Source organism: Notolepis coatsorum (genome assembly GCF_963971535.1).
Source record: "Notolepis coatsorum genome assembly, chromosome: 2".
Lineage (NCBI taxonomy): Eukaryota > Metazoa > Chordata > Actinopteri > Aulopiformes > Paralepididae > Notolepis > Notolepis coatsorum.
Genome location: NC_140166.1, coordinates 115409133 through 115432112, shown reverse-complemented (window position 1 = coordinate 115432112; position 22980 = coordinate 115409133). Strand labels below are relative to the sequence as shown.

Below are 22980 nucleotides of genomic sequence, written 5' to 3'. Positions count from 1 at the left end.
ACCCATCTGTCCCAAACATCCCTGATGGCAGCCAGGGATGCCTCCTCTGCAACCTCTCTCCCGGGGGGATGAAGGCCAGAGCAAGTTGCCATTCTTGGACTGGTATGTCACCTCAGGCTCCTCTCTCTAAGGGGCCTCTCTCTCAGGGGCCTCTCTCTCAGGCTCCTCTCCCTCAGTGGCCTCTCTCTCAGGCTCCTCTCCCTCAGTGGCCTCTCTCTCAGGGGCCTCTCTCTCAGGGGCCTCTCTCTCAGGGGCCTCTCTCTCAGGCTCCTCTCCCTCAGTGGCCTCTCTCTCAGGGGCCTCTCTCTCAGGGGCCTCTCTCTCAGGGGCCTCTCTCTCAGGGGCCTCTCTCTCAGGCTCCTCTCCCTCAGTGGCCTCTCTCTCAGGCTCCTCTCCCTCAGTGGCCTCTCCCTCAGTGGCCTCTCTCTCAGTGGCCTCTCTCTCAGGGGCCTCTCTCTCTCAGGGGCCTCTCCCTCAGTGGCCTCTCTCTCTCAGGCTCCTCTCCCTCAGTGGCCTCTCTCTCAGGGGCCTCTCTCTCAGGGGCCTCTCTCTCAGGGGCCTCTCTCTCAGGGGCCTCTCCCTCAGTGGCCTCTCCCTCAGTGGCCTCTCTCTCAGGCTCCTCTCTCTCAGGCTCCTCTCTCTCAGGGGCCCCTCTCTCAGGGGCCTCTCTCTCTCAGGGGCCTCTCTCTCTCAGGGGCCTCTCTCTCAGGGGCCTCTCTCTCAGGGGCCTCTCCCTCAGGGGCCTCTCTCTCAGGGGCCTCTCCCTCATGGGCCTCTCCCTCAGGGGCCTCTCTCTCAGTGGCCTCTCCCTCAGGGGCCTCTCTCTCAGGGGCCTCTCCCTCATGGGCTTCTCTCTCAGTGGCCTCTCTCTCAGGGGCCTCTCCCTCATGGGCTTCTCTCTCAGTGGCCTCTCTCTCAGGGGCCTCTCTCTCAGTGGCCTCTCTCTCAGGGGCCTCTCTCTCAGGGGCCTCTCTCTCATGGGCCTCTCTCCCTCAGTGGCCTCTCTCTCAGGGGCCTCTCTCTCAGTGGCCTCTCTCTCAGGGGCCTCTCTCTCAGGGGCCTCTCTCTCATGGGCCTCTCTCCCTCAGTGGCCTCTCTCTCAGGGGCCTCTCTCTCAGGGGCCTCTCTCTCATGGGCCTCTCTCTCAGGGGCCTCTCTCTCAGGGGCCTCTCTCTCAGGGGCCTCTCTCTCAGGGGCCTCTCTCTCAGGGGCCTCTCTCTCAGGGGCCTCTCTCTCAGGGGCCTCTCTCTCAGGGGCCTCTCTCTCATGGGCCTCTCTCTCAGGGGCCTCTCTCTCAGGGGCCTCTCTCTCAGGGGCCTCTCTCTCAGGGGCCTCTCTCTCATGGGCCTCTCTCCCTCAGTGGCCTCTCTCTCAGGGGCCTCTCTCTCAGGGGCCTCTCTCCCTCAGGCTCCTCTCTCTCAGTGGCCTCTCTCTCAGGGGCCTCTCTCTCAGGGGCCTCTCTCTCTCAGGGGCCTCTCCCTCAGGGGCCTCTCTCTCAGGGGCCCCTCTCTCAGGGGCCTCTCTCTCAGGGGCCTCTCTCTCAGGGGCCTCTCTCTCAGGGGCCTCTCCCTCAGTGGCCTCTCTCTCAGGGGCCTCTCTCTCAGGGGCCTCTCCCTCATGGGCCTCTCCCTCAGTGGCCTCTCCCTCAGTGGCCTCTCTCTCAGGGGCCTCTCTCTCAGGGGCCTCTCTCTCAGGGGCCTCTCTCTCAGGGGCCTCTCTCTCAGGGGCCTCTCTCTCAGGGGCCTCTCTCTCAGTGGCCTCTCTCTCAGGGGCCTCTCTCTCAGGGGCCTCTCCCTCAGTGGCCTCTCTCTCAGGGGCCTCTCTCTCAGGGGCCTCTCCCTCATGGGCCTCTCCCTCAGTGGCCTCTCCCTCAGGGGCCTCTCTCTCAGGGGCCTCTCTCTCAGGGGCCTCTCTCTCAGGGGCCTCTCTCTCAGGGGCCTCTCTCTCAGGGGCCTCTCTCTCAGTGGCCTCTCTCTCAGTGGCCTCTCTCTCAGTGGCCTCTCCCTCAGGGGCCTCTCTCTCAGGGGCCTCTCTCTCAGGGGCCTCTCTCTCAGTGGCCTCTCTCTCAAGGGCCTCTCTCTCAGGGGCCTCTCTCTCAGGGGCCTCTCCCTCATGGGCCTCTCTCTCAGGGGCCCCTCTCTCAGTGGCCTCTCTCTCAAGGGCCTCTCTCTCAGGGGCCTCTCTCTCAGGGGCCTCTCCCTCATGGGCCTCTCTCTCAGGGGCCCCTCTCTCAGGGGCCTCTCTCTCAGTGGCCTCTCTCTCAAGGGCCTCTCTCTCAGGGGCCTCCCTCTCTCAGGGGCCTCTCCCTCAGTGGCCTCTCTCTCAGGGGCCTCTCTCTCAGGGGCCTCTCTCTCAGGGGCCTCTCTCTCAGGGGCCTCTCTCTCAGGGGCCTCTCTCTCAGGGGCCTCTCTCTCAGTGGCCTCTCTCTCAGTGGCCTCTCTCTCAAGGGCCTCTCTCTCAGGGGCCTCTCTCTCAGGGGCCTCTCTCTCTCAGTGGCCTCTCTCTCAGGGGCCTCTCTCTCAGTGGCCTCTCTCTCAGGGGCCTCTCTCTCAGGGGCCTCTCCCTCAGGGGCCTCTCTCTCAGTGGCCTCTCTCTCAGTGGCCTCTCTCTCAGGGGCCTCTCTCTCAGGGGCCTCTCCCTCAGGGGCCTCTCCCTCAGGGGCCTCTCCCTCAAGGGCCTCTCTCTCAGGGGCCTCTCCCTCAGGGGCCTCTCTCTCAGGGGCCTCTCTCTCAGGGGCCTCTCCCTCAGGGGCCTCTCTCTCTCAGGGGCCTCTCCCTCAGTGGCCTCTCTCTCAGGGGCCTCTCTCTCAGGGGCCTCTCCCTCAGGGGCCTCTCCCTCAGGGGCCTCTCCCTCAGGGGCCTCTCCCTCAGGGGCCTCTCTCTCAGGGGCCTCTCTCTCAGGGGCCTCTCTCTCAGGGGCCTCTCTCTCAGGGGCCTCTCTCTCAGGGGCCTCTCCCTCAGTGGCTTCTCTCTCATGGGCTTCTCTCTCAGGGGCCTCTCCCTCATGGGCTTCTCTCTCAGGGGCCTCTCTCTCAGGGGCCTCTCTCTCAAGGGCCTCTCTCTCTCATGGGCTTCTCTCTCAGGGGCCTCTCCCTCATGGGCTTCTCTCTCAGGGGCCTCTCTCTCAGGGGCCTCTCTCTCAGGGGCCTCTCTCTCAGGGGCCTCTCTCTCAGGGGCCTCTCTCTCAGGGGCCTCTCTCTCAGGGGCCTCTCTCTCAGGGGCCTCTCTCTCAGGGGCCTCTCTCTCAGGGGCCTCTCTCTCAGGGGCCTCTCTCTCAGGGGCCTCTCTCTCAGTGGCCTCTCTCTCAGGGGCCTCTCTCTCAGGGGCCTCTCTCTCAGGGGCCTCTCTCTCAGGGGCCTCTCTCTCAGGGGCCTCTCTCTCAGGGGCCTCTCCCTCAGTGGCCTCTCTCTCAGTGGCCTCTCCCTCAGTGGCCTCTCTCTCAGGGGCCTCTCTCTCAGGGGCCTCTCTCTCAGGGGCCTCTCTCTCAGGGGCCTCTCCCTCAGTGGCCTCTCCCTCAGTGGCCTCTCTCTCAGGGGCCTCTCTCTCAGGGGCCTCTCCCTCAGTGGCCTCTCTCTCAGGGGCCTCTCTCTCAGGGGCCTCTCCGTCAGGGGCCTCTCTCTCAGGGGCCTCTCTCTCAGGGGCCTCTCTCTCAGGGGCCTCTCTCTCAGTGGCCTCTCTCTCAGGGGCCTCTCTCTCAGGGGCCTCTCCGTCAGTGGCCTCTCCCTGGTCTATTGACTGTTGGTCAGGCTTATAGTCTGGATCGCTGTTTTCCATTTCTGAGACATCCTCCTCTATCTCTGGTTCAATCTCCTCTTCATCTGGTTCAAACATGAGGTCCAGGGCTTCTCTGACAGAAAGTCGCCTCATCAGTCGCCTACTCATTGTGTCAATGAGTCAAATAAGAGCAAGGCTCAAATATAACTGCATGAGAGATGGATAGAAAACTTTATTGCCATTTCAACACATGGTCGATTGTGATTTGTCTTGGTGCCAAACATACAGTATAAAAACACACAAGAATACATGCGATGCAATCCCCACAATAGAAGTATTTCACAAACAATTTAAAAATGCTACAGTACCTAAAAGAGCTCAGTGTTCCAATGTAAAGTGCATATTGCCTTAAAGTGCCTGTCGGCTGGTGCTAGCCCTTACGGTACAAAGTGCCTGTGCATTAGGACTCGAGTTCAGGTAACTGCATGAGAGACAGTGAAGGAGGGCCATTTAGAAAAGTTTGAGTTTTTTTTCTTTCTCAAGGGGCACAGAGCTTGCACCTGTGAGAAGATATGATACATTGCATCATACAGTGCAAGAAAGTGGTTCCCGTAACTTTAGAGTAAATATCTTTTTCTGGAAGGTGTGGGGGGACATAAGCACAAGCAGTTATTGAGCCGTACTGTATTGTACCCATTCTGCAATCTGTTAAATAAAGTTTTTCATTCATTCATTCAGTATGCGTATGGCAAGCTGTTTTAGCTTGTATTCCAATTTTCTAGCTACTGTAGCTAGCTAGTTGGGTAGCGTGAATACTTTACCCAAGGCAGTTGTCCTTCCGCGTTCGGTTTGCGCGCCCCGATTGGCCTCTCAGCGCCCAATCGCGTTAGCCCTACTATTGCCTAACTACTCGCTCAATATACTACTATCACTCAACTCGCTACCGCCGTGCATCAGCTTTCAGTTCCACAGCCCAAGTCCTCGCCCATTTCCTCGTATTGTTTTCATCTCTCTATATTTTTTTTTTTTTTTTATTGGTCTTTTTCCCCCTCCATTTTCCTCCGATTTTCTCCCATCCCAATGTTAGTCGTATGCCAATTCCCAGTCCCTTCCTGGTCGCTGCGCACTTACCCCCCACAGTCAGATCATCTGGGAGAGTGGAGGCTACCACGTGCTTCCTCCGACACACGTCCAGCCAATCACCGCTTCTTTTCACCTGGCAGCGCGGATTCTCATTGAGAGGGCGTAGCGTGTGGGAGGACCACACTATCCCCCTCACGTCCAATCCGCGCTTAGCAGGCGCCCCGACCGAACTGTAGGAGTCGCTGTTTACAACGACCCGGACCCACCCCGCCAGCTTCTCCCACCCTCTGATACAGCCAATTGTATCAGTGCAGACGGCCAGCCAAGCTGGTGACAACCCCGGATTCATCTCTCTATATTAACGTAACGCACTATTCATATTCAGTGTTGCGATGCTCATATCAACACTGGCTGCACGCACGCTAATGACGCCACGTGCGCTCCCAGGCGCGTGCTACCGCACATGTGCATAAATGTTCCCTCGCATAAGGACAGACTAAAAACAATGCCTAATTGCCTCTACGAATGGAATGTAACACCTGACGACCGGCGCTATTGATATGTAGTAGAATGGCGCTGCAACGACCGGCTGCCTTTCTGTTCGCTCCGTCGAGACTGTGCTTACTTTTGTTAATATTTATAGTTTTAAGAGTTTTGTCTGTACCAACAGTAGGTGCATTTAATGTGTATGACCGTCAGTCACTTATAGACATCGGATTACGGGAAACTTACCGATTGGATTACTCACTGGACCAGCTTGGCCTGAGGAGATTCTCCGGAAAATGGGACCAGAGCCTGATCCGGGGAACAAAGGAACCAGACGGCGGGGGAAGAGAGCTGGGATCCGTAACAGGCTGAGATCCAGACGCCACCGAACGCCATTACCCAGTATATTGCTAGCCAATGTACAATCAATTGACAATAAACTGGACGATATCCGTGCAAGGATTCAATACCAAAGAGACGTCAGAGACTGCAACGTTCTCTGCTTCACCGAGACGTGGCTGGCGCCGGACGTTCCAGACCACGCTATCCAACCGGCCGAACACTTCTTTATCCACCGCAAGGATCGTACAGCAGAGTCCGGTAAACAACGTGGAGGAGGTATTGCCTTCATGTTTAACAACAATTGGAGCGATCCAACTAACGTGAAGGAATTATCCAACCACTGCTGCCCAGACCTGGAATATATAAGCATCAAGTGTCGTCCTTTCTTCCTCCCGAGGGAGTTAACGGCGATCATCCTTGTCGGAGTGTATATTCCACCGCAAGCCAGTAACAACGTCGCGCTCTCCAGACTCCACGACGAGGTAAATAGAATACAAGCGGCGAACGTTAACGCCGCCATTTTAGTGCTGGGTGATTTCAATAGCGCCAATCTGAGAAAGGTATTACCTGACTTCTATCAGCATGTGACTTGCAACACCAGAGGCGGTAACATCCTAGATCACTGTTACACGCAATTTAAAGGTGGCTACAAGGCTCATTCTGATAGTGGCTTTGGTAAATCAGATCACGCGTCCATTTTTCTTTCACCAATGTACAAACAGAGAATCAAAAGTACTCCTGTAGTCTCGCGAGAGGTGCAGAAATGGGATTTGACGTCAGAGGAGACGCTCCAGGCTGCGTTTGATGCACAGACTGGAATGTGTTCCGCGACACAGATAACATTAATGTCTACACGGAGACAGTGCTGGACTATGTTTGTACTTTGGTGGAAGAAACAATCCCCACTACCAAAATGAGAGTTTACCCAAATCAAAAACCCTGGGTAGACAAATCCGTCCGTGAAGCTCTGAGAGAGCGCACCAAAGCATACAACGACGGCCTAGTGGCAGGCAACATGAATGACCACAAGGTGGCGCGATACAACGTAAGGAGGACAGTGTCAGAGGCCAAACGGCGCTACAGGGATAAAATTGAACTCCAGTTTGAACAAGCTGACTCTAGAGCTATGTGGCAGGGGCTCAAAACGATGACAGACTACAAAGGCGCCTCCCTCAAACTGAACAGTGACATCTCCTTAGCAAATGACCTCAATACCTTTTATGCAAGGTTTGATGCTGGTAATAACAACACCAGCTCACAAGCCACGGCAATGGGGGGGGGGGGGGGGTCGGCTGCTGATGGAGGCGCAGTGTTCAGGGTAACAGAGCATGAGGTGAGGCGGACCTTTAAAAAAGTGAATATCAGGAAGGCAGCAGGTCCGGACGGCATCCCCGGCCGCGTCCTAAAAGTCTGTGCCGACCAACTGGCCCCAGTATTCACTGACATATTTAACCTGTCCTTAGAACAGGCTGTCATCCCCACCTGCCTGAAGAAGTCCACTATTATCCCTGTACCCAAAAAATCCAAGCCTGCTTGCCACAACGACTACCGCCCTGTAGCTCTCACCTCCATAGCCATGAAGTGCTTTGAGAAGCTAGTAAAGGGCTACATCTGCTCCTCCCTCCCCATCAACATGGACCCCCTGCAATTTGCATACCGCCCCAACAGGTCCACGGAGGACGCCATAGCCCATGTGCTGCACACAGCAGCATCACACCTGGACAAGAGGCAGGGGAACTATGTGAGAATGCTATTCATCGACTACAGCTCGGCATTCAATACCATAGTCCCCTCCATACTCATAGCCAAGCTCAGGGACCTGGGCTTGAACTATGACCTCTGCCAGTGGGTCTTGGACTTCCTGACGGGCAGACCCCAGGTGGTGAGAGCAGGCAACTGCACCTCCTCATCCATCACCCTCAACATAGGGGCCCCCCAGGGCTGTGTTCTGAGTCCCCTCCTCTACTCCCTGTACACACACGACTGTGTGGCTCAGCGGAGTAGCAATACAATCATCAAATTTGCTGACGACACAGTGGTGGTGGGCCTGATCTCTGCCAACGACGAGAGGGCCTACCTGGAAGAGGTCAAGGTCCTGGCGGGATGGTGCCAGGAAAACAGCCTCTCCCTGAACGTCAGCAAAACAAAGGAGATGATTGTGGACTTCAGGAGGTCGGGGGTCAAGGACTACAGCCCCCTCAGCATCGACGGGGCACCGGTTGAGAGAGTCAACAGCTTTAAGTACCTCGGAGCCTACATATCCGAGGACTTGACATGGACCACACACATTGACAGTGTTGTGAAGAAGGCACGACAACGCCTCTACTTCCTCAGGCGCCTAAGGAAGTTCCAAGTCAGTCAGAAGATCCTTAAGAACTTCTACTCATGTACAATAGAGAGCATCTTGACCGGCAACATCACCTCCTGGTTTGGGAATAGCACTGCACAAGACCGAAGCAGAGTACAAAGAGTGACACGTTCAGCCGAACGCACAATTGGAGGGGGGCTCCCCACCCTCCAGAACATTTACAACAAGCGTTGCAAGGGCAAGGCTAAGAGAATCATTAAAGACTCCAGTCACCCGAACAACTGCCTCTTTGAACTGCTGCGGTCAGGCAAGCGATACCGGAGTCTCAAGGCGAGCACATAAAGACTCAGAAGAAGCTTCTATCCCCAGGCCATCAGGCTGCTAAACGAACAATGAACACTACACAACAACAAACCACCAAACGCACATAGCACACACATCCACACGCACACACTCACTTTAAACAAACACACTGTAGCACCCACTCCACACACTTTATAGCACACACCCACTTTAAACAAACACACTGTAGCACCCACTCCCCACACTTTATATTTATTGATGAAGGATTGCACTACAACTCGTACACCTTACTGTAAATTGTACCTAAATTGTACCTCATCCCATTTCTGCTTTGCACTATATAGTACTGTACATTAGTACACTGCATAGTATTGTATATTATATGGTAACTCAGAACATTGTACATATGTCTATACCGAACACTGTGACCTCATTTTCTTCTTCTAAATTACATGCTATACTATGTTATTTGATACTATCTTGTCTAGCACAGTCTCTGGAGCGTAACAGTAAGAAGCATTTTGTATGAAAGTATTCTGTACTTCTGTATGACAACTATTAAAGAAACTTGAACTTGAAACTTGAATGCAAAGTAGCCAGGTGTGTAGGCTACTGCGAGTTGGCGCATCAGTCGAGTGCAGCGCATTCCTGTGTGCACGCGCGTGCACATCCGTGCGTGTGCGTGCACGCGATTCTGCTCACAAAACTTTTTTCCTCATACTCATGCAATCTCGTCCCATGAGCAACGCATCACTGTTCATATCAATCGACATCACATCAATATAAATAACGTATTGTTTTCATCTCTCACATCAGTATAAATAACGTATTGTTTTCATCTCTCTATATTAACGTAACACGCTATTCATATCAATCGGCATCACATCAATATAAATAACGTATTGTTTTCATCTCTCTATATTAACGTAACGCGCTATTCATATCAATCGGCATCACATCAATATACTATATTAACGTAACGCGCTATTGATATCAATCGGCATCACATCAATATAAATAACGTATTGTTTTCATCTCTATATTAACGTTAGGCTGTAAAAAATCTGTTCTATAGGCTATATTTAGTCTAGTTTATTAGCCATAAAGCATTTAAAAATACTTTGATTCGTCTACAATACATCAATAGCACATTGTCAAGGTTGATAGAATAAAGTCTATATCAAGGAATAACAGAACAGATTGACAAAGCATTTAAAAATACTTTGATTAGTATTGAGTTAGTATATTGTGAGACTCTTCGGTGGTAGCGAGTTAGGCGATAGTTTTAGTATATGATGCACGGCGGTAGCGAGTTGAGTGATAGTGAGTTGAGTGATAGTTAGTTTTAGTATATGATGCACGGCGGAGATGAAAACAATACGAGGAAATGGGCGAGGACTTGGGCTGTGGAACTGAAAGCTGATGCACGGCGGTAGCAAGTTGAGTGATAGTAGTATATTGAGCGAGTAGTGCGGCGATAGTAGGGCTAACGCGATTGGGCGCTGAGAGGCCAATCAGGGCGCGCAAACCGAACGCGGAAGGACAACTGCCTTGGGTAAAGTATTCACGTAGTTGGGTACCCAGCTAGCTAGAAAATTTGAATAAAAGCTAAAACGGCTTGCCATATGCGTGCATGCGTGTGTGTGAGAGAGATGAGGAAGGGGCAAGAGAGAAAGAGAGCTGGGAGAGTGTGTGTGTGAGAGAGAGAGGGGGGGCGGGGGTGAGTCCTCAGCCCTTGTGTGGGTGAATGTAACAAGTTCCTAATGTTTTCTTTCCCCCATCATTTCATGCACACTTTATTCATTGTTTTAAATGATTATTTTCTTTTAAAGTTATTTTGTGCATCACTCTGTTTTGAATTTGATGCAAATTCGCAATGCACGAGTGTCATCCTTTTGTGTTAAATGGCTGCATAAAGCAAGCATTTGTTGACTCTCATGTTGATAAGAGTATTACAACTTGGAACTTGAAAAATATCCGTTTAAGGTAGATAAAAAAATAAATTTGATAAATTTGCATTTAATCGTGCGTTAACTATGGACAATCATGCGATTAATCAGATTAAATATTTTAATCGATTGACAGCACTACTATTTATATGAATGAGTTGCGTAGATTCAGTTTAATGAAGGTTATGCGTGTGTGTGTGTATCTGTGTGTGCGTGTACTTCCATTTCTGTGTGTGTGCGTGTACTTCTGTTTCTCTCTGTGTGTGTATGCAAGTGTGTCTGGGAGTGTGTGTCCGCGAGTGTAACGCATGCTGAGGTTCACGCTATCTCCCCCAGATCCCCGTCCTGCTAATCAGACCAACCAGTAGGAGTCACTATTGCAACGACCAGTTTTCATACCCTCACCAGCTTCCCCACCCACGAACACTGACAATTGTTCAGTGTTCATAGGAATGTCCAAGCCGGGAGTACCACTACCGGGGATTGAACCTGGGTCTCTCCGTTGGTCAGCGAGTGCTTTTACCTATAGATTACCCAGACGTCCTGTGTACTGATGTGAAACATTTGCAGTGAAATTATATTTTCACATTACTCATTGAATGCAATATTTCTCAGCCGGTTTGTCATGTTAACATCAAGGTTGAACGTGCTTCTAAAAAAGTGTTTACAAATTCACCCAGAGGACACAGTAAGGGCACGGAGAACTGACATGTAGTGTTTCTCCAGGGACAACCCGCCACTATTTATATCCATAAATAGGCTTTTGAAAAGGTAAATATTGTTTAAAGAATTTAAATGTCTCTAATGTGTGTGTGTGTGGGTGCATGCATATGTGTGAGTGTGTGTGCGTGCATCTCACCTTCTCAAACACCGGCTTGTTGTTATTCACATCATCCACTCCCACTACGACCTGGGCGGTGGACGACAGTGCCTGCGGGCCCCCGGACGCGTTGTCGTCCGTCGCAGTGACATTCAGAACGTACTCCACCCCTTGGAGATGCGGGGGCGGGCTTGAGCGCAGACGGATCAGACCTGGAACCAATGAGAGAGAGAGAGAGAGGTCTCAACAACAGCGCTTCAGATATCTCGCCTCGTTCTCTGATGCCTCTTTGGGATTGGACACATTTAACTTTTCCGCAAGGCACACCTCCTCCTTTACATCCTCCTCAGTCCAAGCTTCTCTACATCCTCAAACACCTGAATGAAATTACGGTAAATTAACAGCATTTATATAGTGTTTATCCAAAGCGCTTTATTTGTTCCTCACATTCATCCATTCACACACCGATGTGAGAGGCGACCATGCAAGGTGCCAACCTGCTCATCGGGAGCAATTAGGGGTTAAGTGTCTTGAGAGAGAGAGAGAAAAACACTTGAGGCGTTTATGGACACAAAAGGACTTGTGTCCTTGATTTGTGTAAACTGAAGTCTCCTCACAGTCTGCCTGTTAAACTGAGTTCCCTGAGTTCAGACTTTATTGAAACTGATCTGGAGAGAGTGGAGGAGGAGAATACTAAAGATCTGAAATGAGCTTCTACGCTAAATATCACTGGAGCTTACCGCTCAGTACATGGAGTGTGGTATGTGTGACATTACTACATACTACAGTTCACACACAGCTGTTCAACCAGGAGGAGCAAAGGTTGTGAAAATCTCAATACAAAATGATTAAATAAGGCATGCCCATGTTTCAACACACTGTATTCAATTTATTCATATTCTGGCATGCATATTCTCTTTATGCTTTGGGCAACAGAAAACCTCTTGTTATGCCAACAAGCTATGACAACTATAGTTGAATCACCAATGTTCAATATTGCATAGTCAAGTCATATTTTATTAATGTGCAAGTCTCAAGTCAGTCTCAAGTCATGTCTCAAGTAATTTTGAGTCTTATAGCCAGCATGTCCAAGTCAAGTCTCAAGTCTTCATTTATGTGAGTCTCTGGTCAGATGATGTCTCAGTCGTCAGTCTCTGGTCAGATGATGCATCAGTGGTCAGTCTCTGGTCAGATGATGCATCAGTGGTCAGTCTCTGGTCAGATGATGGCTCAGTGGAGTCTCTAGTCAGATTATGTCTCAGTGGTCAGTCTCTGGTCAGATGATGTCTCAGTGGTCAGTCTCTGGCCAGATGATTCCTCTGTGGTCAGTTATGTGGTCAGTCACATCCTTTCCTCTCCATGCGTCCCTTTCTCCTCTCTTCTACATTTGTGTGTGTGTGTGTACAGTATGCACACATGCATCCGAGCATGTGAGTGTATGTGTGAACCTGAGCATGTATGGATGTCCGAGTGTGTTTGTGTGTGCGTGTGTGTGTGTGAGCCTGAGTGTGTATGGATGTCTGATTTTAAAATATGTCTGAGTGTCGGAATCAGGACCGACCTTGAGAATACAAATCATGAAATGAGGACATTAGGGACCCGTCTTTGTGAATCTAGATGCAGGCCCAGGCACATGGGTGAGTCCAACTTCTTCTTTGATCATTTGGTGACAAGAGATGCAAGCGCATTTGTTAAATATGCGGGAGTAGCAGCAATTCATTCACTTTTTCATTCATCCTTTATTTAAACCCGAGGGACACAGAGGTTTCCATTTAAAGTGACGCTGAGTATACAACTAAAAGAGATATAATAACAAAGATAAAAACAAGTTAAAGTTGTTATCTTATGAACAGGATACAAGAAACGGGAAAAGCTGACTAAAAGCAATTACAAAAGCACATACAATGGTTATTAACTAAAGCTATAAATTGTCCAATGGTTGGAAGAGTATCAAACTTTAAAGAGCACTGAAGAGTTAACGATATAACTGGTTTTCATTATGATTATAACAGGATAAATACGTACAGTACGTAGGTAAACAGCTTTTATTCAGGCAAAGTGGTGTTTAGTTTTCTAACAGGGCTCTCTGCTCCTGTGGGGGCAGGGGCCGAGGCAGACCAGGCTGCAGAAACAAATTAGTGGGGGGGCATAACATTTTCTCGGGGGGTGGTTTTTCAACACAGGTTCCCTTTTATACGTTTCAGCTGGGACAGCGGCGCTGTGGCTTGCTTGGCGCTGCCCACGGTGCTGAACTAAACAGCAGAGAGGCAATTGAAAAATCGAATTTCTCTCTATCTTAAGGGGAGACACTGCAGGTGAATAGGGTAAAAAAATTAACTAATAGATATCACAATGAAACTTCCCCAGTTGATTACTTATATTAAGACAAGACTTTTTTGTATTACAAGTTTTCTGAAATTGTATGTTTAAATATGCAAATGAGGCATGATCTACTTAAATATGCACTAATTTGCATATAATTCCAGGACAGAAATCTGAACATTGGATAAAGCCATTTTCAAAATTATAGTTTCATTTTGTTGACATATTAGAGCCAAAGGTTATTACAGAGGGGATTTTGGATATCTCTTTTTATCACTCCATAAATCAGAAAATACTCCATTCAGTCCATTTTTATGGTAAAATTCCATATTTCGCCATGTTTTTAGGAATAAAATGTGATATAAATCAGGGTATGAATGCGATATCAACAAACCCTTCTGTAAATACCTTCAGAACATAGATATGAATATAACTGGAAGGTTTGGTGTATGCGAGTGCTACTGAAGTGGAGATTTCTGGCTCAGAGTATGAGGAAAAACTCTTAAAACTCATTTTCGGGAAAACGCCTTCAAAGTTCTGTATTGTAAAATGCCATATATTTTTTTTAAACAGATATTTACAAACACAATACCTAATCAAACCATTAGTAATAGACAACCTAAACACATGCCTGATAACTGAATAATAATAATAATAATGATGTTATTGAACTGAACAGAACTACACACAGGCTACAAACAGTGTAGTACAGTGTAGTACCCCCTAATAGGCAAAAAATATTTGAATAGATATCACTATGAAACTTTCCCAATTTGTTATGTACATATAAACTAAGAAAAAATATATTGCAAGTTTTCTGAAATGTATGTTTATATATGCAAATGAGGCACTTCTCCATTAAATATGTGCACATTTATGGATGCAATAAGGCAAAATGATGTAAAATAAACTAATGTCACTAGTTTCATAGAAGACATGTTTAGGAAGCAAAATATAACAAAATCAACAAAAAAAGTATATTTGACTATTCACCTGCAGTGTCTCGCCTTAAGAACTTTCACTTATATATATCCGTTCAGTCTGTTTTTGTATAACAGACCTGCTGGGGCAGCGGACTGAGAGCAGGGGACACAAACAGGCTGGATAAGATGGTCAAGAAGGCCAGTAGCGTGGTTGGGGTAGAGCTGGACTCTAGCGAGGGTGGCGGAGAGGAGGAACCTTGCTAAGCTCCAGGCCATCAGGGAAAACCCCTCCCACCCACTATACACAGACTTGGCTGACAGGAGGAGCATGTTATAGGCTCACTCTACCTAAATGCAGTACTGAACGGCACCAGGGGCGGAGCTAAGGGGTGGCTACCTGGGCTCAAGCCCCGGATGTATTCTGAAAAGCCCCGAATCTATTTAAAAAAAAAAAAAAAAAAAAAAAAAAAAAATTCAATTCATCATTGTTACAGTACATGAAAATATGTTTGCACCAGATTTAGCAGAAGCTAATTTCCATCTGTGGTCTATCCAGCTGCTAACTGTATTTGAGTGAGTTAAGTCTTGGTGTTATGGTAGACTCAGACCTAAGATTTAAATCACAATCAACAAGTTGACAAAAACTTAATTCTTCCACCTTAGAAACATAGCTAAAGTACGGCCATTTATAAATCAAAAGGACGCTGAAAACCAGATCCATGCCTTTATCTCAAGCCGACTCGACTACTGTAATGCACTCCTTACCGGCCTCCCGAAAAAATACGATGATAACTATTTTATTGCAATGCACTATTGCATTATTTTATTCTATTTTACTAACTATTTTATTGCACTGCACTATTTTACTTTGTATCAGTGAATCATAGACGCCTGGCCATAAGAGCATTCGGAGCATCTCTGCTCTCCCACTATTGAACTTGGGGGAGCAAAGGTATGCTCTTGCTCCACCACTTTTTGATCATATGAAAAATATTATATATCCCCCCCCAATATATAAATCGAACCATAACTACGTTATGGTTAACTGAGTTTTATAGTGAAAAGAGCAGCTTTATTGGTCAAGACTGAAGGCTCTATATTGCAGGAAATTGCACGTACAGGTTAATTAAATTCAAAAAAAATCTGTTGTGGAGGGGGTCGTGCCTGACCCCCTCCAAACCACCCCTTGCCTGCACAAAATAATAATAATAAAAAAAAAAAATTGTAAACAAAAACAAATAAAAAAACAAATACAAAAAAATACAAAAAAAGGGGGGGGGCCCATCTGGGCTAAGCCCCGGATCTCCTACAATCCTAGATCCGCCCCTGAACAGCACAGGAAGTCCTTCATTCCGACAGCCATCAGACTATACAATGCATCACTGTGCCTCACTGCACCACTGAGCACAGAGTGACAGTTACCATCTTCCTGGACTCTTACTTTTTAAACAGCACTGTGCAATATTACACCTACTGTAGACTTCAGTATATTTTTACTGTATTTATTTACTGTATCTTTTATTCTATTTTTATTCTATTTCATTTTATTCTATTCTTAGGCCATTTGTTTTGTTATTCTTATTTGTGACTTGTTCCGTCTAAATGTTTAATGTTGAGTGATTTGCAGTGTCAAATTTCCCTCAGGATAATACATTTCTATTCTATTCTATATCTTTGAAAAGTCTCCATTTATTCAACACTTCTGAATTCACTGACAAACTGAACTGAACTGACAAAAATAAGGTGCATAAAAAAGCAAACAAAATTCCTCCACAGGCTACTCACCATCATAAGTAGAGCGGAAAGCGGCGTTTGGGGACAGAGTGAAATCTTCTTAAAACACTGCCCCTCCACTCATTCCTGAACTTTTTTGTTAAGTCCTTCTCAAATGCCAACTGAATTAAATTGGCCTTAGTTGCGTCGATGAAGCATACTAAGGCGATGTTCTGTAAAGACGTTCTTGAGGGTAGAAAAAGAATTCTCACAGAGTGCCGTGCTAGCTTCAGTAGTGTTGTTGTTGACATCAGTGCCCAATAGGGCTGTCCCCGACTAAGGATTTGGATAGTTGACTTTGATTGACAAAAAAGTGTTTATTTTTTTACCAGGGTGGGCCCAGCTGACTCAGTGGGCGGGCCCGGCCCCCTAATGCCCGCCCATGGCGCCGGGACTGGGCCGAGGTATGAGTGTCTAGTTTATTTCCTTAAACATTTTAACCCCTTGCTGAGGGCACATTTAGCATAAAACGCCTGACGATTGCATACCCAAAGTAATTTGTGATGCATTACTTGAACCACTTATAGCACATGCATGAGTCTGGTCTCTTTTGAAAGAAAACTCTGAACTTTCTTCCACAATAGGAGAAGAATCACTCGGAATGCTAATGTAATAGAGTTAGAGGTTTGAACACACTGAAATAAAAATAAAAGTTACTCACGTTGTTTACTTGTTGCCAGATGCCGTGTTTTTGAGTTTCAGCTGAGAGGTAGGAGCTGGAAAACATAACGGTTCCATAGCCTGAAGTCTTATCTACAGTACAGGTCCAAAGTTTAGACCAATTTAGAAATGTGTGTTTTACAGATGTATCCTTGTATCTGTGGCCACTTGTCCGAATGGCTTGTCAAATTATGCTCGTCGGATGTTTTGTCTTGTAACTCGAGACTTGAAGCACGCAATAGGTCGAGTAGGGTGATGATCCAAAGGTGGCAAATGACACTTTCCAACAATGTATTGGTTGATCTGCAAAAATACAGCGCTAGGCCGACAGACTAGAGCAAATTGCCGCAAGTGTGCGCACGGCCCCCGGATGTTAACACTAGCACAGCCGACAAGGGGTCAAATGAGGCCTAGGCATTTTCAATAAATGTATCCTCGTCACTCGGTCGAGCTCCAGCTCTGTCACTCAATGACTTTTCCTAAAAGTACCCGTTTTATCTGGCACGGTTTCAGAAATTAAAAAATGACTTCAGGAAAATGTAATTAGAATGTTATTCCACATATGGGCCCTTGGAACAGATGAAAGTCACAGCACTTTGAGAGCGTCTAGCGCAGGGGTGGCCAACCCGTGGCTTGTGAGCCGCATGTGGCTCTTTGCCCGTCAATGTGTGGCTCTTCCATCCAAAAGAATTTAAATAAATTATATATCTATTTTTTTTTATGTCACTCAAACCTACCATTGTGGTAAACCTCATATTTTGCTAGTGTTAACAAATACTTTCAATTCGTTTTGCATTTTGTGTGATACCTTTGTTTATGTAAATAAACTATCCTTTTTGATACACAATGGACGATTCAACGTACGTTTGTTCCGAATGTATTCGGGAGAAGAGTGTTTTATAATTCGAAATTCCACCGAACGATTGCCTCCATGAAACAAAAACAACACAGAGGATCAAGAGATAACATGGACTACAGGCTGAAACAACCTAAATCTAACAAAAGTATGTGTGTCGGATCATACTGGGTCTGCGTTGTGTTTGATGTTAAATGAGAATGTCCTGAGGGGGAGTCGAACAGGGGGCTCCCGCGTCTGCGGGCGACGACACAGGCCACTGCACTAAGAAGTGAATTCACTCCTAACTACCGTACCTATGCGTCTGTTAACCCTGTTATGAGGAAGTGAGTTTTAATTTACCAGCCCGCACTGCCACAGTCACTCGTCAACACACCTGTTTCTGTGACTGTGGTCATACCCACTGGCTTCCCCGTTACATATGGAACACTGAAAGAGAAAGCAATCTTTCCAAGTTCAGTACAAGCTCTTGAGCGAGTTTGATAGAACCCAGAATTCCAATCCAACATTGTTGTAATGGAAGGGGTTGCTGACCAACAAGAGCATTGAAAATAAACCAATACCAATAGCAGGTGGAGTTGAGACTGGCCTCATTCACTTGAAATAGCTTGTTGTGATTAACAGATAAAATGTTGTATTCAGTTAGAAATTGCTTTTGAAAGAAAGGTGAGTGGGAGCGCATGACCTAACGTGCATAAAGGCTGTTTGTGTAGATCTGGATAGACTACTGTAAGCCCTCGTCCTGCAGGCTGATGGCACGCCAGTGGGTGAAGTTAGGTTTGATGTGAGCGGGCAGGGGCACAGGCGTGATTTCATGCCAAGTCTGATTGTCAATGTTATTAGTGATCTTCATCTCTGTTGTACTAGGTAGCCAGACAGTGTGATGTAATTATATCTCTCTTGTGACAAGTAGCCAGACAGTGTGGTGGAGAAGATGCTTTTTGTATTCATGTTCTGCAGGTGTTACATGCATCAACAAGCATGCTGAAGCTGAATTTATTATTATGATTAATGACATATACAACATGAGAGTGTGTGTGTGTGTGTGTGTGTGTGTGTGTGTGTGTGTGTGTGTGTCATTGACACAACGTTAGGATCAGTGAGTTGACTTGTAGCCATTCAAGAAGAGAGAGAGATACAGAAATAAAGATAGACAGAAAAAGAGAGAGAGAGAGACAGAAAAAGAGAGAGAGAGAGAGAGAGAGAGAGAGAGTGGTAAGGAGTGAGTGAAATACAGGGAGAAAAAAAGATAGGGTGAAGGAGTAAGAGAAATAGAGAGGAGAGAGAGAGAGGTTGTAATAGAGATGCGTGAAGGGAACTTTAGAGGGTTTGACAGCCTAACAGTGCATATATTAATGTCCATATGTATAGACACTCAAGTGTGTATGTGTGTGTGTGTGTATAAATGTGTGTATAACCACTCAGATGTGTGTGTGTGCATGGTCTATGCGCATGTGTGTGTGTATAAATGTGGTGAAACACACACTTAAAAATATGTAACCTTAACTTAAGCCCAAGCCATATTTTCAGAACATGTGCCCCTAAAGTACATGTGGTGATTTATACTAACCACTAGATGGCCCCATCTACCAGGGTACCACTACACAGTTTCTATAAGTATGATAATGAGACACCTGTTGCATGTTGACATGTATGCTACCTACCTACTACCAGGACCTAAATAAATGATATTAAAAGAACCCCAGTTTATTCATTGATGGACAGAAATATTACATGGTACCAGGAGTGTAATCACGAGTCATCATGATGGAAAGTGTGAAGCCGCCGGACGCTGTGAATTGGACTGGTAATTATGAGTTATGAGTGGCCTACCTTCAAACAGCGTTTCATGCTGTACCTGATGGCTGTTGGACTGGAAGGAAAGTCTGAAACGAGAAGGATTGCACTGCTTCTGACCATCGCGGGACAACAAGCTGTGGAAGTATATAACACGTTTGTGTTCGCCGATGCAGAGGACAGGGAGAAATTTGCGGAGGTTGTCAAGAAGTTTGATGAACACTGTTCGCCGAAGAAGAACAAAACCTTTGAAAGGTATGTGTTTCGCTCGAGGATGCAACAGCCTGCTGAAAGTTGTGATGTGTTTCTAACGGACTTAAAAGCTAAAACGTGTAATTTTGGAGATGTGCACGATTCTATGATCCTAGATAAGCTTGCGTTTGGCGTACTAGATTCGAAACTGAGGGAGAGGTTACTGCGGGAGACAGAGCTAACCCTTGAATCTGCTGTGAGAATATGTCACACAAGTGAATTAGCGATACAGCATGCCAGAACATTTGCGGGAGACGCTAAAGACGGAGCAGCAGTCGCTATGGTAACGAGGAAGCCCTACAACAAGGGAGAAAGGCGGTACAATCAACAAAAGGGATCAGACACTTTTCAATGTAAAAGATGTGGTACTCGACATGCACCAAGACAATGCCCAGCATATGGAAAAATGTGCCATAAGTGTCAAGGACAAAATCACTTTTCCAAGCAATGCTTTGCCAAGGGGAGACAAGGCAGAGGTGAACGTGTACACACAGTGGAGGAAAATTACCTGTGTGATTCCTTCTTTGTGGGCATGGTGACACAGGATGAGGACAAACAGACAAGAGTGAATAGAGTGGAGCAGGACAAGTGGACCGAGCCATTGCATATAAATGGAGCTATAATTGCTTTCAAACTGGATACAGGACCAAAGGCTAACATGATAAATGAACTTCACATCAGAAACATGAAAGTGAAGCCCCACATTCGTCCTAATCCCATTCCACTCAAGGCCTACAATGGACAGCCCATCCCCACAAGAGGAGTATGCAGACTGAAGGTGAGAGTTAAAGGCAAAGAGCATCACCTCATGTTTGTAATAGTTCCAGATGGACATGACTCACTGTTGGGAGATGAGGCATGTGAACAATTGGGTTTAGTCAAGAGGATGTATAGCATCAAAACAAATGCACAGAACGACGTAGAGACAATAGTGGATCAGTATACAGATGTATTCAAAAGGTTTGGTGTCTTACCATACACCTACAAGATCCAACTAAAAGAGGATGCACAGCCAGTCATACATGCTCCCAGGCGGGTTCCAGCACCGCTCAGAGAGAAGGTGAAGCAAGAGCTCGACCGAATGATGTCACTGGGGGTGATAAAGAGAGTGGAGGAGCCCACTGAGTGGGTGAATTCGATGGTGTGTGCCAAGAAGCCAAATGGTGATATACGTCTGTGCATGGATCCAAAAGACCTAAATGCAAACATAAAAAGAGAGCATTATCAGATTCCAACAAGAGAGGAGATAACAAGTGAAATGGCCGGTGCAAAGTACTTCAGTAAGTTGGATGCTTCACAGGGCTTTTGGCAGATCAAACTGCACGAAGACAGTACTGTACATTCAATACACCATTTGGCCGCTACTCGTTCCAGAGGATGCCTTTTGGAATATGCTCTGCTCCTGAAGTGTTCCACAGATCTATGGAGCACATACTGGAAGGTATAGAAGGAGCACGGGTGTATGTGGATGATGTGGTGGTGTGGGGATCCACACTGGAGCAGCACAATGAGAGACTCATCAAGGTTCTGCAAAACGTCAAAAAGCATGGACTAAAGCTCAACAGAGCAAAATGCCAGTTTGGTGTGAGAGAAATCACCTTTCTGGGAGACAAGCTTTCGAGTGCAGGTGTCGAGCCTGACATCCGCAAGGTGAAAGCTATAGTGGAGATGCCGAGACCTGAGGATAGGCAAGGTGTGTTGAGAATGATAAACTTCGTTCGAAAGTTCATACCAACTTTGTCAACCAAGACAGTGCACCTCAGACAGCTGTTACACCACACGTGTGACTTCAAGTGGACTGGCAGTCATGAAGAGGAGTGGACAACACTGAAAACCATGCTCACAACGGAACCAGTGTTGACATTTTTTGACCCGTCCAAAAGGATAAAGATTTCCACTGACTCATCCAAAAATGGGATTGGAGCGGTGCTGTTACAAGCGGATGGAGATGATTGGAGGCCAGTTGCCTATGCATCGAGAACGATGACAGTAACTGAATGTCGCTATGCACAAATTGAAAAGGAGTGTTTAGGACTAGTCTATGGATTTGAAAAATTCCACAGTTATGTGTATGGCCTACCAAGATTTGTGGCAGAGACAGACCACAAGCCGTTGATCTCCATCATAAAGAAAAACCTCAGTGAGATGTCACCACGCATACAGAGACTGATGATGAAGCTGCAACGATATGATTTCGAGCTGATATACACACCAGGTAAACACATTGTGATGGCTGATGCTCTGTCCAGGGCAACGACACAGAGTGACACACCAGTGAGCTCGACAGAGGCTGATGTTGAATTTCATGTGAACTTGATTGCAAAATCACTACCTGTGTCAGACAGAAAATCTAAACAGATTTCAGCAGAAACGGAAAAGGACCCCCTACTACAGAGGGTCATGACTAATATGAAAGAGAGCTGGCCTAAGGGAGACTGTCAGAAATATTACAACATCCGAGCAGAGCTGAGGGTGATAGATGGACTGTTACTCAGAAAGAACACAATTGTCATTCCTCAGTCACTGAGACAAGAGATGTTGAAGAGACTTCACGAGGGGCACCTCGGAATGGAGAAATGTAAGAGAAGGGCCAGAACATCAATATATTGGCCAGGCATCAACACAGACATTGACAAGATGGTCTCGAGCTGTGAAACCTGTCTGAAACACCATACAAAGCAGCAGAAAGAGCCTATGGTAACTGCAGACCTACCTAAGGTGCCTTGGCAGAAAGTGGGAACTGACTTGTTCCACCTGGATGGAAAGAATTATCTACTGGTTATAGACTATTTTTTTAACTATCCAGAGATAGCACTGCTTTCCAGCATGACAGCTACTTGTGCGATTACACATATGAAATCTATCTTTGCGAGACATGGAATTTGCCAGGTTCTCGTTTCTGACAACGGACCAGCTTACAACTGTAAGGAGTTCCAAAACTTTGCAGAAGAATATGATTTCCAGCATGTAACCTCAAGTCCCCTGTATGCCCAATCCAATGGTAAAGCAGAGAAAGGTGTGGACATAGTAAAGAGGCTGCTCCTGAAGGCAAAAGAGAGTGGTTCTGATCCATATCTAGCTCTACTGAGTTACAGAGCATCACCACTAGAACATGGACTGTCTCCTGCTGAGCTTCTGATGGGACGGAGGTTACGAACCACACTTCCTTGCACTGCAAAACAGAAGAAAAATAACATTGTGAGACAGAAACAGAAGTGTCTGCAAAACATTCTAAATACTGGGACATGAAAGCCACAGTTCTGGAGGAAGTGGGTCCTAGATCCTACACCGTCAGAACAGAAGAGGGTCAAGTCCTAAGAAGGAATTGACGAAGCTTGTTGAAAACACCAGAGACACTTGGAGAACGGTCAACAGCTGATGACGAAGTTTGCA

At 47.1% G+C, this 22980-nt stretch overlaps 1 protein-coding gene across 1 annotated transcript in view; it reads right to left on the bottom strand.

Annotated features, from left to right (window-relative positions):
- Positions 1–22980, bottom strand: part of LOC311223493 (neural-cadherin) — a gene marked incomplete at both ends in the record, with an annotated part of 1556546 nt that overhangs the window by 713903 nt on the left and 819663 nt on the right. The window contains 1 exon segment of the mRNA XM_084308277.1: positions 11044–11216. Within this exon segment, the coding sequence (XP_084164403.1) occupies positions 11044–11216 (173 nt within the window).